The following is a 19,886-nucleotide window of genomic DNA, read 5'->3' on the forward strand; positions in this document are numbered from 1 at the left end:
TTGATAAACCCACATAAAAGCTTGCACTCTCACTTAATTAAAAAAAAGCTGTTTTTTTCACAGGTGTATTTGTATAATTTTGCCTCTTTGCACAACCACTTTAAAGTAATTTCTACCAATTTCTAGAAGATTATTTGATACAGCAAAATGAAATCTTAATAAAAACGAATCTGTACTCTGATCTAATAAGTTCTTTGATGTTGTTTATTCCATGACAAAATAATCCAACTATCTCAATTTTCCAACAAAAATTCTACTTAATGAAGACTAAGCCTAGTGCATTTTTTTATATTTTGATATACATCATAATAACTGTTTTAAGGTACAACATTTGGAACTGGAAAGAATGACAGGAAAAACTTTTACCAACAGCAATGCCTTGAATGCATAGTATGCCTTGAATGCATAGTACTGTAGCACCACTACAGTATCTTCATCAACTCCTAAGTTGTGTGAAGTTAAATATCATGGTAAAGAAATATTTCACAGTCTTGAATACTGAAAGTTTATGAAAAATTATTAACATACCCACACATGCATAAGAAAGTTTAAATGACCAAACAAGTAAAATGACTCAAAATCTTGACCTCTATTATGACCTTGACCTTTGAGATGGAGGACCGTGTCTTACACATGACACGATGAATATTTGTATATCAATCAATGTTTAAATAGGTTAAAAACAAGAAAATTGACCAGAAGTCTTTGAACCTTTCATGTGACCTTGAAGTCTGAGCCTTGTTCCAGTGTATGTTTGTACCAAACTTTTTGAAGATCTATCATGTATGGCAATTCACTGACTGAGAAAAAGTGCAACGTACAGTCCTGAAAACTGGTTTTCAACAAGTGGGGACTGAAAGCATAGAAAATCTGTACCATACATGATCAACACTGCATGGCCTCATTCTTGCATACCAAAGGTCTACCATGGTTCCCTTGTTGAACCTCTGGCACATTTCAGCAATACTTTTAGTTTGGTTACATTAAACGTAAAAGGTTTCTGCTATTCAGTAGCTTTTAGCTACAAATCATCACGAACCAATCAAAATCGGGGAAGAGGCATGACTACATTCTTTCCGATAACGATCCCGTATTGCAAAGAATATTATCTTTTCTTGAGGTAAATTTCTAAACATCCGAATACATCTTTATTAATTGCAGCTATGCAATATCCTTTTAATTCATTGTTAGCAAGTACTCTGCTTAGCTTTTGTTTGAAATTTCAATTCCGGGTGCCCAATAATTGGCTGAAACCACTTCCAGTAGTAATTACTAGTGCCTATGCTTACCAGATAAACAGAGGGAATAAATCAGAGGTTCCTGTCCAGATTTTGAGAACCTCTAACAGAAGAGGATGCATTGGCCTACAAACTACCCTAGAATACAGAAGTAATAAGTATTGCTATCACATGTTCAGACCTAACAATAGCACAAAGCATTTTTTCTAAGACAAAAATTAAACAGGAAATAACAGCCTCTAGCCACAAAATAAACACAGCTTGAAAAGTCAACACTGGTTAACAGAGAAAGCCACTAAAAATCATTATCCTCGATAATCTGAGAGAATGAAATAAAAACATGCTCTGACCACAGTTTTTTCTGTTTAACAATCATCAAAGAGAATAAAACTGTTACAGAGCAAGCCAATTTCCAGGTAAAAACAGTAGATAGATATCGGTAATATGGCTTATCAGTAAAAAGATGGGTAGATAAACAGGACAATTTGGCATTAAGCTGTCAAATCAAGACAACGACCCTCATATCTTGTAGATATTAACTCATTTTCAAGATAAAACATGGTTTCTTGTAAACTGACCTTTTTTCTTGTTCCTTTCTTTCAACACTGTCAGTTTGCGCTGGCAAACAGTAGAAGGGTGTGTGAGGATGGGGCTATACAGATCTGCAAATTATTGTTTGTACCTCTGTGTATCTATTGTGATTTATACTGCAGTGTATACATTTATAGACAGAAACATTTTTTTCTTATTGTTGTTTGCTTATAGGCCACACCAACAAACTCAGACCACACGGTGACAATTCATGCTTTAATGGTGAAAAGATCCCAGGTAACCCAACAGGAACAAGGCAGTCTGAAAGACAGCTAAATCCCCTGCCACTGCTATGGATAGTGAAAGGGTAAACCTTTGACCTTTAGCTGTGACCTTGACCTTGAACTGACATGGCTGACTCTTAAATTCTGCACAACGTCTTGACGAGGTGATAATTTGACCCAAGTTTCATGAAAATCCTTCAAGGGGTTTAGGAGATGTGGAGCGGACACGAAAGTGTTACGGACAGACGGACGGATGGAGACCATTCCTATAACCCCCACCACTTGTGGCGGGGGATTAATTATTTCAGACACAGGCCAGCACCTGGCCACTAAGAGATCACTCAAATGAAGTTGTAGTACTGCATCATACAATGAGATCATTTTTATCATTTTTTACCAGAAAAAAGTTATCTACCAGTCTACAAAGTGCAAAGTTATAAAGAAGCTATTTAAGACACGATAAAAAAATCCATCATATTATAAGAATAGCTCACATGCCAAATATTTATATAAAAAACAATCTGTGTATTTTGTTTGCCTGTAATACAAAGCAACATTTGCTTGTTTATGACAGATATTATGACTTCCTATCGTGCCATCTATCAAATGATAGTTCTGCACAACTGCTCAAAAATCTCTTGCATCTGCTATAAAACCATTTTACTGCCATTTTTTATCATAATACTACTATTTATGAAAGTAATCTCCAGGAAAGTAATGTGAAAAATCGCCATTTCCACTAGATACAATTAAAGACAACAGCATTTAATATTTTACAGCAAAGTAAAATGCACCCCATGCCTCACCTGACGATATAGAAGGTGGTCGAGCCCTGACAACATAGGTGGTCGAGACCTGACAACATAGGTGGTCGAGACCTGACGATATAGAAGGTGGTCGAGACCTGACAACATAGGTGGTCAAGACCTGACGACATAGGTGGTCGAGACCTGACGACATAGCTGGTCGAGACCTGACGATATAGAAGGTGGTCGAGACCTGACGATATAGAAGGTGGTCGAGACCTGACGACATAGGTGGTCGAGACCTGACGATATAGAAGGTGGTCGAGACCTGACGACATAGGTGGTCGAGACCTGACGATATAGAAGGTGGTCGAGACCTGACGACATAGGTGGTCGAGACCTGACGATATAGAAGGTGGTCAGGACCTGACGACATAGAAGGTGGTCGAGACCTGACAACATAGAAGGTGGTCGAGACCTGACGACATAGGTGGTCGAGACCTGACGACATAGGTGGTCGAGAATGCACTAAGGGTCAGAAAAGAAGAAATTTAGGACCCAGGTAGGCGATGAATATGAGCAGAGCTGTCATCTGAATGCAATGACAATTTCTAGGGCTGGCATGACAAATTCTAGTACTGGTAATGACTAAAATCTTGAAATTCTGTGTCAGTATATCAACATGTATACTGACATTACATCATTGCCCCAATGTTTGCCCTAGATATATAATTGCTGTCACAGCTTAAATCACCTTTTAGTAACATGAGATGTGTCAACATCTATACACACTTCATTTCCACAAACATATTTATTTCATATTCCTAAATAAGACTTCAAAACTATTTTTGTAAAGACTGCTTACTTGGAAAGAAAAGTCTGTTTACATAAAACTTGATTACATGTAATTCATATCATTTCTATAATTAACCTGCCTACTTAGATCAATAGGGAGAGCGCACACGTACGGACCGCAGGGTAATGAGTTTAATCCCCAGGCGGGGCATATGTTCTCCGTGACGATTTCATAAAAGACATTGTGTCTGAAATCATTCGTCCTCCACCTCTGATTCATGCGGGGAAGTTGGCAGTTACTTGCCGAGAACAGGTTTGTACTGGTACAGAATCTAGGAACACTGGTTAGGTTAACTCCCTGCTGTTACATAACTGAAATACTGTTGAAAAACGGTGTTAAACTCATAACAAACAAACATTTCTATAATTGCAATAAAATTTAGAAATGATGGTGCATGTTATTCAAATGGTTATTAAAGGAATAAATTATGAAAAATAGTGACATCATTACGATTTTACCTAACAAAGCAATACAAAGTCCCCTATTTAATCTGGTTTAAGAAAGTCACAAAATATGCCCTTTACAGCAAATTACTTTTGACTTTTAAATTCAGCAGACTATTTGACAAATTTCTGAATTTTGACTAATTCAAGGGCCACAACTCCAGAGCCACTAAGATTAACCCGCTGATTATCGATCCTAGCAAAAACAATATGCCAGTAAACATTGTAAGTTTCCAGAACACTGGATAAGAAGTGCTTAAGTTATTAATCGGACACTTTCAATTTTTTCTAATTTTAAGCAATTCAGGGGCCACAACTCAAGACTGACTATCCAGTTGGTTATTATAATTTGTCGGAGATATTATGCCCATTTACAATGTGACCAAGTTTAGTGCATACTGGATGAGAAATACTCAAGTTAAGAGACTGGACACTGTAAATTTTTGCAATTTTGAAAATTTCAAGGGTCATAACTATGAAGATATTGATCTGAACTGGCTGGTTATTGAACTTTACCTCGATTTTATAGAGAAAAAAACTGTTCTAAGTTATGTTTAGTTTTGAGCAAAATTACTTTAGTTATTGAGCGGACAATGTCAATTTTGACTTATTCAAGGGCTACAACTCTGGAGATACTGTTCTAAACTATCTAGTTATCGTACTTGGCCTAGATTTGATACAGATACACACTTTGTAAAAGAGTAGTTTAGTTCTGATACAAAATACTCTAGTTATTTAGCAGACCCTGATTTTTTCCACCCGCTGAAACATTAAAGTCCCCTTTTTTTCAAATGGGCGTTTATAATGTAAAGTACTTGCAAGAACAATTACCTAAAATCTTTTACTCTAAGCGTGACTGTATCTTTTGAGACAGGGACCTCTTACAATTATTATGTACTGTCAATAAGTAAAATCAAAATCCCTTGACAAGATGGTAAATAATCAAACGGACACAAAATATGCCGTCAACTTTTAACCTCTAAGAATGACCATGACCTTTGAGCTACAGGTCTGCTCTTGAGCACAACAAATTGTCTCATTGCAGGGAACATTTGTGCCAAGTTATATCAAAATCCCCTGCGAATCGCAGAGTCATGTATCAGACAAGAATGGGACAGACTGACAGACAGATGGACTTACAGACACACGTACAGGCAGACAAAATGCAAACCTATAACTGGCTTTCAAAGAGACCAAAAGCAGTTGTCCCTATGGTCAGAATAATGAATGTTTAAAAAAAAATGTGCATGAATTGTTCAAACGAATTCAACAAGTTTGACATATGGTAGGCTACTCCATTAAATATTCTCTTGAAAAGTAATTCAGAAAAAACACTTTCTACACTTTTAAAACAGCCATTAAGAAAATCACTGGTGAAGTAAAATCGCTTGTTGTAAAGGACTGAGCATCTGATAATAATTTAGTGATGTTATACAATATTTTTTGCCAGAAGCAGGAAAATGTTACCCTAAATGTTAAAATATCTATCGAGTTTCAATCCAGTATCTGCAATAGTTTTGGAGATAGTAACTTGCATGCAAAACTTTAACCAGAAGTTTTATGTTCAAAAGGGGACATAATTTAACCAAAATGCAAGTCAGAGTTATGAGACTTGATGCAATCAACTAGTTTCATAACCCCGAAGGCACATGTGAAGTTTCAATTTAATATCTGCATTTGTTCTGCAGACAGTAACTTGCACACAAAACTTTAACCAGAATTTTCTAAGTCCAAAAGGGGGCATAATTTGCCCAAAATACATTTCAGAGTTATGGGACCCAGTGAGGTTGGTAATTGATCTAGAAAAAGAAAAAATAAGTTTCAAATCTATATGCCTTTTAGTAATAGCTGTAAGTACTCGCACGCAAAACTTTAACCAGGATTTTCTAAGTCCAAAAGGGGGCATAATTTGGCCAAAATGCAGGTCAGAGTTATGGGACTTGATGCTACCAACTAGTTTTATAACCCTGAAGGCACATGTGAAGTTTCAATTCAATATCTGCATTAGTTTTGGAGATAGTACTTGCATGCAAAACTTTAACCAGGATTTTCTAAATCCAAAAGGGGACATAATTTGCTCAAAATACATGTCAGAGTTATGGAACTTGACCCAGTGAGGTTGGTAATTGACCTAGAAAAAGAAAAAATAAGTTTCAAAGCTATATGCCTTTAAATGATAGCTGTATGTACTTGCATGCAAAACTTTAACCAAGGTGAGACGCCAACGCCGACCCTGAGGGTGAGTAGAATAGCTAGGCTAAAAATTAACCAACGGCGATGCAAACACCATGGCGAGTGCAATAGCTCTACTTTTTCTTCGTAAAGTGGAGCTAATAAATCCTTTCTGCAGTTAATTTCAATTATAGCAGTTACACTGGAGTCATGGATCTTCAAAAGTCAATATTATAACGCTGGACTAAATTTCACAAAAGACATTTCAAACACATTCAAGTCTCCATCAGGTTACCAACGTTAAAAATATTATATGATTATATTCATAATTCATAAAACTGCTTTTAATCTGTACCCGTTTTAATAGAGATGAAGCATTACTTTCAAGCATATCAATATATATTCCTATCAGACTTTATTCAATTTTGAAAAAAAATGCTATATAAATGCTAACTGTGAAATTATTAATATTCATGGGGGACTAATTTTCGTGGATTTTGTGGTTGAGTCAATCCACAAAAGTTAATCCCAACGAGCAAGAAAATTTCTCATTAATTGTATGTTCAAAAGTTGAAATCCACGAATTCATATCCCCACGAAATTGCCGTTTTGACCAAAACCACAAAATTTCATGCCCACGAAATAAAACATACCTGTAGCACCCTTCTTTTACTTCTTATGAACTTTTGACTGGCACATGGGTAGCAACTGGAGGCCACAGGTTTGAATCCCAGTGAAGACAATTTTTAGACATATTTTGAAACCAAATTAACTCCATCTGATAAAACTTTAATAACTAATTTAACATACTATAGTATGTTTCAACTTTTATCTACACATACCTTTCTTGGCTAATACTCCAGCACTATTTATCAATCCATTGTTACCACCAGTTGTTATTTCTCCATCGCGGACAAGTTCATTCCACAGCTGACTCAAGCTGTCCTCCGAGAACGCCTCCTGCAGATAGACACAAAACAAGCTCAATTATACAACCACACAGCCTGATTAGAGAGACAACTAAACAACTAATAGACTGCGATAGACAGATTACCTGGAAAAAAAGGCCGTACAGTATTTCCCCACTATGTTATTAGCTCGCTACTACACTTGTCAAAGACTATCAGGAATACGATTCAACAACATTTGTGTGATGCTTGTAAGACAAATGGTACAACCATAAAGTTCAGACTGCTTGAAGTACTACAGACAAACAGAGAATGATGTCAAGCTGATTTCACCATTAACCTTGATAGGGAACTGCATAGCAACACCATTTTCGTAGTTTTTGGTTCCCAAAATTTTCAAAGTGATTAATCAAGAACAAAAATAACCCAATTCAGCAATAAATGATCTGCGCCATGAGAAAACCAACATAGTGGCTTTGCGACCAGCATGGATCCAGACCAGCCTGCGCATCCGCGCAGTCTGGTCAGGATCCATTCTGTTCGCTTTCATAGTCTATTGCAATTTGAGAAACTGTTAGCGACCAGTATGGATCCTGACCAGACTGCGCAGATGCGCAGGCTGGTCTGGATCCATGCTGGTCGCAAACCCATTATGTTGGTTTTCTCATGGCGTGGCTCAAATCATGATTATAACAAGAAACGCGGCAATGCCACGAAACCAGGTTTTCAACACTTTTCATAAGAATAAAAAAGAGGACCATGATGGTCCTGAATCACTCACCTCTTCCCACATGATCCAGTTTTGAGTATGACGTCGTTTTTTCTATTATTTGACATAGTGACCTCATGTGATCCAGTTTTTAATTTGACCTAGATATTATCAAGATAAAAATTCTGACCAATTTTCATGAAGATTCATTGAAAAATATGGTCTCTAGAGAGGTCACAAGGTTTTTCTATTACTTGACCTATTGACCTAGTTTTTAAAGGCATGTGACCCAGTTTCATACTTGACCTAGATATCATCAAGGTGAACATTCTGACCAATTTTCATGAAGATTCATTCAAGGGTATGGCCTCTAGAGAGGTCACAAGGTTTTTCTATTTCAAGACCTACTGACCTAGTTTTTGATCGAAGTTGACCCAGTTTCAAATGTGACCTAGATATCATCAAGATGAACATTCAGACCAACTTTCATACAGATCCCATGAAAAATATGGCCTGTAGAGAGGTCACAAGGTTTTTCTATTATTTGACCTACTGACCTAGTTTTTGATGGCACGTGACCCAGTTTCGAACTTGACCTAGATTTCATCAAGGTGAACGTTCTGACCAATTTTCATGAAGATCTTGTGAAATATGGCCTCTAGAAAGGTCACAAGGTTTTTCTATTTTCAGACCTACTGACCTAGCTTTTGACCGCATGTGACCCAGTTTGGAACTTGACCTAGATATCATCAAGATGAACATTCAGACCAACTTTCATACAGATCCTATGAAAAATATGGCCTTTAGAGAGGTCACAATGTTTTTCTATTATTTGACCTACTGACCTAGTTTTTGACGGCACGTGACCCAGTTTCGAAACTGACCTAGATATCATCAAGATGAACATTCAGACCAACTTTCATACAGATCCCATGAAAAATATGGCCTTTAGAGAGGTCACAAGGTTTTTCTATTATTTGACCTACTGACCTAGTTTTTGATGACACGTGACCCAGGTTCGAACTTGACCTAGATATCATCAAGGTGAACGTTCTGACCAATTTTCATGAAGATCTTGTGAAATATATGGCCTCTAGAAAGGTCACAAGGTTTTTCTATTTTTGTCCTACTGACCTAGTTTTTGACCGCACGTGACCCAGTTTCGAACTTGACCTAGATATCATCAAGATGAACATTCAGACCAACTTTCATACAGATCCCATGAAAAATATGGCCTTTAGAGAGGTCACAATGTTTTTCCATTATTTGACCTACTGACCTAGTTTTTGATGGCACGTGACCCAGGTTCAAACTTGACCTAGATATCATCAAGGTGAAAGTTCTGACCAATTTTCATGAAGATCTTGTGAAATATATGGCCTCTAGAAAGGTCACAAGGTTTTTCTATTTTTGTCCTACTGACCTAGTTTTTGACCACACGTGACCCAGTTTCGAACTTGACCTAGATATCATCAGGATGAACATTCAGACCAACTTTCATACAGATCCCATGAAAAATATGGCCTTTAGAGAGGTCACAATGTTTTTCTATTATTTGACCTACTGACCTAGTTTTTGATGGCACGTGACCAAGTTTCGAACTTGACCTAGATATCATCAAGATGAACATTCAGACAAACTTTCATACAGATCCCATGAAAAATATGGCCTTTAGAGAGGTCACAATGTTTTTCTATTATATGACCTACTGACCCAGTTTTTGATGGCACGTGACCCAGTTTCGAAATTGACCTAGATATCATCAAGATGAACGTTCTGACTAATTTTCATGAAGATCTTGTGAAATATATGGCCTCTAGCGAGGTCACATGGTTTTTCTATTTTTAGACCTACTGACCTAGTTTTTAAAGGCACGTGACCCAGTTTCCAACTTGACCTAGACATCATCAAGGTGAACATTCTGACCAATTTTCATGAAGATCCATTGAAAATTATGGCCTCTAGAGAGGTCACAAGGTTTTTCTATTTTTAGACCTACTGACCTAGTTTTTGACGGCATGTGACCCAGTTTCGAACTTGACCTAGAATTTATCAAGATGAACACTCTGACCCATTTTCATAAAGATCCCATGAAAAATGTGACCTCTAGAGATGTCACAAGCAAAAGTTTACAGACGCACGGACGACGGACACTGCGCGATCACAAAAGCTCACCTTGTCACTTTGTGACAGGTGAGCTAAAAAGTATACTGAATCACAGTGCACCACTTTAAAGCACAACCCTAACCCTAACCTAACCCTAACCCTATTTTTAGTAACAATGACTTTGACCTTGATCCCAGAAACCCCAAAATCAATCCAAAGCTACAACTTTATATAAGTTTTCTATACACCAAGTTTCATCATGATAGCTCATTCCTAAGTTAAGTTATTGACCGGAAACCCTTTTTCTATTTTAAGTAACAGTGACCTTGACCTTGACCCGAGACACCCCAAAATCAATCCCAGCCTTTGTCTTGATATAAGCTACATACATACCAAGTTTTATTCAAATACCTTTATCGAAACAAAAGTTATTGACCGAAAACCCTTTTTCTATTTTAAGTAACAGTGACCTTGACCTTGACCCGAGAAACCCCAAAATCAATCCCAGCCTTTGTCTTGATATAAGCTACATACATACCAAGTTTTATTCAAATATCTTTACTGAAACAAAAGTTATTGACCGGAAACACCAGTTTGACGCCGCCGCCCGCCCATCCGCCCAACAACATACCCCAATCTAATAGCTCAAACCTGGTTAAAAATCAACTACTAGTAACAGCAGAAGTATGTCCAAAACAGCTTAGTTCTGATTCAGAACAGCTTACTGTAAAATTCTGGTACTATTTATGAGGTCTATTTTTTGTATTTTTATCTGAATGAAAATCACTTTACATGCAAATGGCAATTCTGTCGATCAAACTTCATTATAACATTAGATTTCTGCTATCTTGGATATTGTAAAGACACCAGAACTCGTCAAAGAATCCAGGTTTGCAGGTAATCATTCTGGCATCATTGATTGCTATAAGAAAAACACTGAAACTAAATTTGCACATTTAGATAATGTCATGATTTCAAGATATCAGCAAGTTTGAATCAAAACACTTTTCTTGAAATTTAGAAATCTTAGTGAATCATCAATTCTGTCATTTTCCAAGATACTATCTTGTACTGTAGATAATTAAAGAAAACTTAATTTATAGACTTCTCAATGATAAACTTTTCAAATGCAAAATGTTCGTTACATTGTCAAGTAAGTCGGTATTTAAACGCTCTTACTTTTATTTGCAAGTTGAATTTTTTTCAACTCTACATAGTACTCTGAAACTGAGCATTTAGAGTAGTGCTTAGCTTTTCCAATAAAAAGTACAATTATGTCTTGTAAAAAATACAATGTGTCTTGTAGATTTTTTATACTGTATGATATTCTTGACAAACTCTAATTCAAGTCGGTCTACACATAAACATTATGAATATCAAGGTTTGTTTCACTTGAGAATATTACAGACCAATTAAAACATCTGTGTTTATTTCCATCTTATATGAGCAGTAAGTGAAATAAAGTCAAACAGCTGCACTGCACTTATTTTTTGAGTGTTGTACTAGCAGGTCTTCAGAACAAAATACTTGTCATTTTAGAGCAAATATTTCGAATTCTAGCCAGCAGTTTTTTTTTATATCTTCGTTAAACACTTTCTGAACAGATCTGACATCATTCCAGAATTAATGCTGATCATTAAAATAAAATGGAAACATTCTTCAAGCAATGAATTCATACTTTTTATTACTTCACTTACATCTATATTCCAATGTGATGTTTCTTTCAATTACATGGTGACCCTTAAAATACCAGTACAGAAGAAAGGGGCTGTCAAATGATTGATCTGATCGACATTGTAACTTACATAGTCTAACTAAATTACATAATTACATAAAATAGCTTTAGTTAGATACTGATTCGGGATTTACATGTATGTCTCAGTAACGCAATACAGATTAAATATGGCACCCAAAACAGGACTCAAATTTTATACTGAAACAAGATGCCCACGGGCAACATGTCGAGCCCACCCTCTGACCTCCAACTGTGACCTTGACCTTTGAGAAAGAAACCTGGGGTTTGTGCATGACACTCCGTCTCACTGAGGTTAACATTCATGCCAAATATAAACAAGATTGCTCCATGCATGTCAACGTTATGGCCCGGACAAACAAATCGGGGCGGACGGACACTCACAAGCAGGTACGCACGTACGCACATACACCAAACCGCCATTTGGACAACTATGTCTTCACTTCCTAAAGAGGGCTGACAATAAAAATCAAAACTTTTATACCTGCTGGAATCATACCAATTGTTCAGATCTTAAATAGATGCCTCATATGATCATAAAGCAGCAGTTTCATAGACAAATTGTACCAGAACCATATGGGATTGTAAATACCCTTAAGTATGACTTTTCTAAGGTATGAAATAAATCGTTCAGACAATACTTTAATATCTATAAAGAAAATCACTGCAGATCTTTAGCACAATTTCTGTGGTATTTCTTCAATGGAACCAAGTTGTAGTAAGCACAAAATCTTGAAATACCTGCCTTAAATAATTTACTACAATAACTGCTTCAGTTCATTCATCTCTCTCCAGGAACATTTGTATTTAATGTTTGATTCACATGTTTTGTAAAAGTGTTTCTCCTGGATTTGCTCTAGTTCTGCTAACATAAAAACTGCAATTCTGACTCACTGTTTGTTGTGGAATACGCAAAAGAAATTAACAGAACTGATCCAGGAAGTAGAGAACAAAGTTCTGTGGGTGGATTATGGGAGTCATTCCTACAGCAGTTTTTAATGCAGATGAGCACTGATATACTAAGAAAAATATCTTCCAAGTTTTTTAAGGATTATCTAGACACAGCATCTAAAAGCTACGTCACTAAGGCATAAACTATTTCAAGGTATCTTCAAAACTAGAAACACAGGTGTCCAAAGTTAGGACACAAAGAACTTGTGAATCCTGCAACAGAATTATGGACTGGAAAAGAAATATGACCATACATATTTACTTCACCTTTAAATGATAAAATATTTCATCCTTTTGGGTATGCTGGAAGTTATTTGAATATCCTTCTATGAATATAAGTTACAGAACAGACAAGAAAAATGACATGAAGACTCTTTGAACTCTATGTACTGGACTTGTTGCATTATCTTATTAAGGTGTTGTATGTTTGTGCTAAGTTATTTGAATATAAGATACCAAAATGACAAAAAAGTAAGAAAAACCACTAACATGAATGACACTACATGCACCAAAAATGGTGGGGGCATAAAAAAGTAATTTGAATGGTACTAATTCTAAAACATTTTGATCTTCACGTTTTTTCCCCCTTAAATCAAGTAGATTATTCATGAAAAGATTACAACAGAAAATGTAAATACAACAATAGTTGATAGGAAGTAACAATATTGGATCAGTTTCAACCTGGAAACATCTTCCCACCAGCTGTACATGTCAAAGTGTTCCTGTCAATCAAAACATACCCAGTAAAAACAATGCAAATAACAGGAAAAAAAACTTAAATGCAGAATCCAGGTGCGATCTTTTTCTAAGAAAAACAAATTTTCTGAGGGAATTAATGCATGCATCAGCAGAATTGAATTTATGTTTGCCTGCCAGATCTTCAAATCAAATATTAATATGATGTTGTATACAGTACAGCCATTAGTTCTGATTACACTCTTGGTCAAAGAATGCTTTTGCACCAGCAAAACTTAGTTCCTCTTCAGGCTGTCATGTTTTATCATGATGTATTGCCAATTTGGAAAAGGGAACAACATTAAATATTCTTTTATAATCAAGTACAGTTCCAAGCCAGTGAAATAACATTTAATGACTTCAGTGTGAAATTATCAGAAACAGAAATTATTAACCCTTACCCCACTAAATTTCTATAATGAACTTGTCCATCTTTCAATTTGGACAGTACCATTAACTGTTAAAAGACTGCATGGATGTGCAGGCTGATCTTGGTCTGCACTGGTTGCAAAGACAGAATCACTTGCCACCAGCAGGCTAAGGGTTAAAGAAAACCTCAGGTGAATATAAGTTTCTTAAAACATCTTGCTCTCGGTCCCTCCCATATCCTCAACTGCTTCATTCTTTTTCCATCATAACTCTGACATAACGCTAAAGTTGAAACTACAGATTACAATATTTAGAGCAATTCCTTCCTAACCCAATATTTAGAGCATATTCCTTCCTAACCCAATATTAGAACAACAGCTTAACAGAAAGATTCAAACTTGCTTGCATATAAGAAAGCCTTATCTTTAACCTCTCTTAACAGGAACAATTTAACTTGCTTGCAGATTTCAACCTGTCTTAATAGAAAAGATTGAACTTACTTGCCTGCAATTAGGATATACCATAATCTGTCTTAACAGCTGAAATTCAACTTACTTGCCTGCAGATAGGATAGCCTAACTTTAATCTCTCTTAACAGGTACAATTTAACTTGCTTGCAGATTTCAACCTGTCTTAATAGAAAAGATCGAACTTACTTGCCTGCAATTAGGATATACTTAACCATAATCTATCTAAACTGCAGAAATTCAACTTGCTTGCCTGCAGATAGGATAGCTTAAATTTAATCTCTCTTAATAGAAGAGATCAACTTACTTGCCAGCAGATAATCCTTAATTTTAGTCTATAAATCCTGTAAAATCTTCCAGTTTCTTAGACTGTGCACATACACCTTTCTACTTTCTCTTAATGACACCTATAGTTTTCAGTTATGACTCCTATATTAAATAGAGACATGCAGAGTTGGTATCAAAGAATCTGCAGAAAAGAAACTCCGACATATCTTTAATACAGTGTTCAACTTTAATGTTTCTATTTAAACTTATTCATAGGCACCAATGGTAACCCACATGGGTGGCTGTTGGAAATTTTATTTGCAAGATACTGCAATATACATTTAATTAGGACATTCCAATTAGTTCTTTATAGTTCCAGGTGTAAAGCACCGCATACAGAGGACTCTTATCCAAATATTAGAAAAATGTTTTTTAATGAAGTGGGGCTGGAACTCATGACCCCTTTCTCGAGGACAGTGTTTCCACTGGACCACTTTTGTCCAGTTCTAATTTCATTGTGATATTAATACATACTGTGAAAAGATTAATAATTGTAGGGGACTAATTTTCACAGATTTTATAGTAGCATTAATTGTAAAAATAACTCACATTGAACACAAATAATTCCCATACATTTAATCTTCTAAAGTTGAAATACACAAATTCACAAAACCATGAAATTCTATGCCCAAACAAGAGCTGTCTCCATAGGATGACACATGCCCCCGATGGCACTTTGAATGAATAGTTATGGCCGATGTTAGAGTTTAGGACCTTTGACCTACGGAGCTGGGTCTCGCGCGCGACACGTCGTCTTACTGTTTCACACATTCATGCATAGTTATTTTAAAATCCATGTATGAATGACAAAGATATGGACCGGACATGCCCATCAATGCACTATCATGAAAAATGACCTAACGTCTAAGTGTGACCTTGACCTTTGAGCTACGGACCTGGGTCTTGCGTGTAACACGTCGTCTTACTGTGGTACACATTCATGCCAAGTTATTTGAAAATCCATCCATCGATGACAAAGATATGGACCGGACACGTCCATCAATGCACTATCCTTTAACGTCTAAGTGTGACCTTGACCTTTGAGCTATGAACCTGGGTCTTGTGCACGACACGTCGTCTTACTGTGGTACACATTCATGCCAAGTTATTTGAAAATCCATCGATCGATGACAAAGATATGGGCCGGACACGCCCATCAATGCACTAGCCTTTAACGTCTAAGTGTGACCTTGACCTTTGAGCTACGGACCTGAGTCTTGCGCGCGACACGTCGTCTTACTGTGGTACACATTTATGCCAAGTTATTTGAAAATCCATCCATCGATGACAAAGATATGGACCGGACACGCCCATCAATGCACTATCCTTTAACGTCTAAGTGTGACCTTGAACTTTGAGCTATGGACCTGGGTCTTGCGCGCGACACATCGTCTTACTGTGGTACACATTCATGCCAAGTTATTTGAAAATATATCCATCGATGACAAAGATATGGACCGGAAACGCCCATCAATGCACTATCCTTTAACGTCTAAGTGTGACCTTGACCTTTGAGCTACGGACCTGAGTCTTGCGCGCGACACATCGTCTTACTGTGGTACACATTCATGCCAAGTTATTTGAAAATCCATCCATCGATGACAAAGATATGGTCCGGACACGAAAATTGCGGACAGACCGACAGACTGACGGACTGACAGACGGTTCAAAAACTATATGCCTCCCTTCGGGGGCATAAAAATTAAAAGACTTTATATCAGAACTGAGTAAGTGAAAATTATTAACTTTTTCTCAAAAACTGTGAAGGAGAAGCTTTAAGCAAGGGGGAATCATTAAGAAGCTGCACCAGAGATAACCTTTCGAGTTGATAGGAGATAACTTAATATATATATTAAGTAGAATAAAACAAATCACAAACCACATACTCTAAGTGATGCCAAACACTTAATTCAACACAGAGAAATATAAAATGTTATATTTAGTTCTTGGCACTTCTAAATAATTCATTATTATTAACAGAAAAGCTTCCCCATAAATTTCTAGTAAAATCTAAATTCATTATCATATGATTAAGAGCGATTATCTTGCCATTTTGCCATTTCTCACAAATTTAATGTTGAAGGACAGATGTTAAAGCAGGGGTATAGAATTCCTATGTCCGACTTGGCCGACTCAGGACTTTTTGCCAACAGAAAAGTGCATTTTTTTCATTCCGTTTGTCCACGGACAAGCTGCAGACATTTTCAGGTACAAAATGAGAAAATGGAAGAATAACAAGAGCTCGTCAAACACAAAATGCCCCCCTTGATGCATTCAGTAATTGCACAAGGAACAGAAATTATATGCTCACTGTAACCATTCTGGTTTAATCTGACCTTGACCTTTAACCTATTAACCTAACAAGAGATTACAGAGTGATCTTGGCACCATCCACTGAGCCATTTTTGAATGTTCCAAATTTCAAGACTAGCTCAAGGTCAAAATCAAGGTCAGTTTTCATTTCGGTACAAAACAATGTGTATGTGGTCCAAATTTGAAAGCTGTGGCTTGAGAAATGTGAAAGTAGGTCACTAGATCAATTTCAAGGGAAAAGTTCATTTCGGTAGACAGAACTATGCATGTGCTTCAAATTTGGAGGCTGCAGCTTGAGAAATGTGAAAGTAGGTAATAGGTAAAAATCAATGTCAAAATTCAATTCAGAACACAAAAATATGCATGCGGTCCAAATTTGAAGCCTGTAGCTTCAGAAATGTGAAAGTAGGTCACTAGGTCAATCTCAAGATCAAAGTTCATTTTGGTACACAAAACTATGCATGTGGTTCAAATTTGAAGGCTGTAGCTTGAGAAATGTGAAAGTAGGTCACTAGGTCAAAATCAAGGTCAAATTTTATTTCGGAATGCAAAACTATGCAAGTGGTCCAAATTTGAAGCCTGTACCTTCAGAAATGTGGAAGTAGGTCACTAGGTCAATCTCAAGATCAAAGTTCATTTCAGTACACAAAACTATGCTTGTGGTTCAAATTTGAAGGCTGTAGCTTGAGAAATGTGAAAGTAGGTCACTAGGTCAAAATCAAGGTCAAATTTTATTTTGGAACAAAAAACTATGCATGTGGTCCAAATTTGAAGCCTGCACCTTCAAAAATGTGAAAGTAGGTCACTAGGTCAATAACAAGGTCAAAGTTTTTTTCCGTACACAAACCTATGCATGTGGTCCAAATTTGAAGGCTGTAGCTACAGAAATGTGAAAGTAGGTCACTTGGTCAAGATCAAGGTCAACTCATGTCAAGGTTCATCTTGCCACTCAAAACTATACACGTGGTCCAAATTTGAATGATGTTAGTTATGGACATGAAGATTCTAAGTTTTTCCCTATATAAGTCTATATGAACCATGTGACCGACCCCTTGGGGGGGCATATTTGACCCTAGAGGGACAATTTGAACAAACTTGGTAGAGAATCACTAGATGAAGCTACATTACAAAATATCAAAGCCGTAGTCTTTGTGGTTTGGACGAGAAGATTTTCAAAGTTTTTACCTAATAAGTCTATGTAAACCATGTGACCCCCAGGGCGGAGCCATACTTGACCCTAGGGGAATAATTTGAACAATCTCAGTAGAGGACCACTAGATGATGTCATATACAAAATATCAAAGCCCTAGGCCCTGTGGTTTTGGACAAGAGGTTTTTCAAAGTTTTTCCCTATATAAATCTATATAAAACATGTGACCCCTGGGGTGGGGCCATATTTTACCCCAGGGAAATAATCTGAACAGTCTTGGTAGAGGACCACTAGATTTTGCTACATACCAAATATCAAAGCCCTGGGCCCTATGGTTTTGGACAAGAAGATCAGAAACAGTTTAACTGTTCCTGGCCAATGTGACCTTGACCTTTGAACCTTTGACCTAATGAACTCAAAATCAATACTGGTCATCTGCTGGTCATGGCCAACCTAACTATCAATTTTCTTGATACTTGGCCCAAGACTTAGTGTTCTTGAGTTATTGCCCGAATACCATTTTACTGTTCCTGGTCACTGTGACCTTGACCTTTGACATACTGACCTCAAAATCAATAGGGGTCATCTGCTGGTCATGAACAACCTCCCTATAAACTTTCATGACCCTAGGCCTAAGCGTTCTCGAGTTATCATCCGGAAACCGTTTAACTGTTCAGGGTCACTGTGACCTTGACCTTTAACGTACTGACCTCAAAATCAATAGGGGTCATCTGCTGGTGACCAACCTCCCTATCAACTTTCATGATCCTAGGCCCAAGTGTTCTTGAGTTATCATCCAGAAAACGTTTTACTATTCAGGGTCACTGTGACCTTGACCTTTGACATACAGACCTCAAAATCAATAGGGGTCATCTGCTGGTGATGACCAACCTCCCTATCAACTTTCATGATCCTAGGCCCAAGCGTTCTTGAGTTATCATCCGGAAACGGATTGGTCTACATTCAGACCAATCGACCGACATCTGCAAAACAATATACCCCTCCTTCTTCGAAGAGGGGCATAATAAGGCTGTTGTTTCAAGTTTATGGCAGTAATAAATAATTTAACCTATGAATTACCCGCCAAGGGCCTCTTGTAAACAATTTTACCAAAAATTTTGTCCAATTTTGGACAAACCCGTTCTTAGAACTTTCGCAGCTGACAAAACTGAGTCAAAGGAAAAACATGGAATCAATAGTCTGAGTCAAAGGAAAAACATGGAATCAATGGTCAGGCAAAAATGAAAGTTAAAAGCACAAAGAGATTGGAGTATGAGTTTAAACATTTTGAGAGTCTCTTCTGAATACACTGTCTTCGCACGTGCATTTTTTCAGGCATGGCATTTTGTTATATCTGTTGAAATTAAACCCCCCCCCACCCCCTCTTCCTAAAGGCAAAAGTGTTGACAGCTTATTTTTTGTCACAGTTACTGTGATACACTGTATTATGTTTGCTTTTGTCACTACCTGTAGATCATTGTCCTAAATAAAGAATCATGCAATTTTTTAATGCTGAACGTCGGTAAGAGTGGATTTTGACTGCCGATAAATGGATATTTAAGTCTTGTCCATGGTAAAGTGAAAAATTTCGAGACTTCTACAACCCTGATTATAGTGTAATATATTACTGTGAATTCACATAATTATGTCTAGGTTATTGGCCATAATAATTATTGCTATTTCATATCCTTAGGACACCGGGCACATTTTCATGCAATCTCGCTTGCAATAGGTATGTTTTTGACAACACAGAAAAGGACGTCACTCGACTTTCAGCTATTTCCAGAAGTAAAGACTCTCAACAGGGTGTCCTATGCTCTGCCTGCTG

The 19,886-nt window shown here is 37.0% G+C and overlaps 1 protein-coding gene across 1 annotated transcript in view; it reads right to left on the reverse strand.

Annotated features, from left to right (window-relative positions):
• LOC123558580 (E3 ubiquitin-protein ligase HERC2-like) overlaps positions 1-19,886 on the reverse strand; it is a 197,919-nt gene that overhangs the window by 161,750 nt on the left and 16,283 nt on the right. Inside the window, exon 3 of the mRNA XM_053544141.1 lies at positions 7,113-7,230. Coding sequence (XP_053400116.1) covers positions 7,113-7,230 — 118 coding nt within the window. The remainder of the gene's footprint in view (positions 1-7,112; positions 7,231-19,886) is intronic.

The sequence above is a fragment of the Mercenaria mercenaria genome, chromosome 5 (assembly GCF_021730395.1).
Source record: "Mercenaria mercenaria strain notata chromosome 5, MADL_Memer_1, whole genome shotgun sequence".
NCBI lineage: Eukaryota > Metazoa > Mollusca > Bivalvia > Venerida > Veneridae > Mercenaria > Mercenaria mercenaria.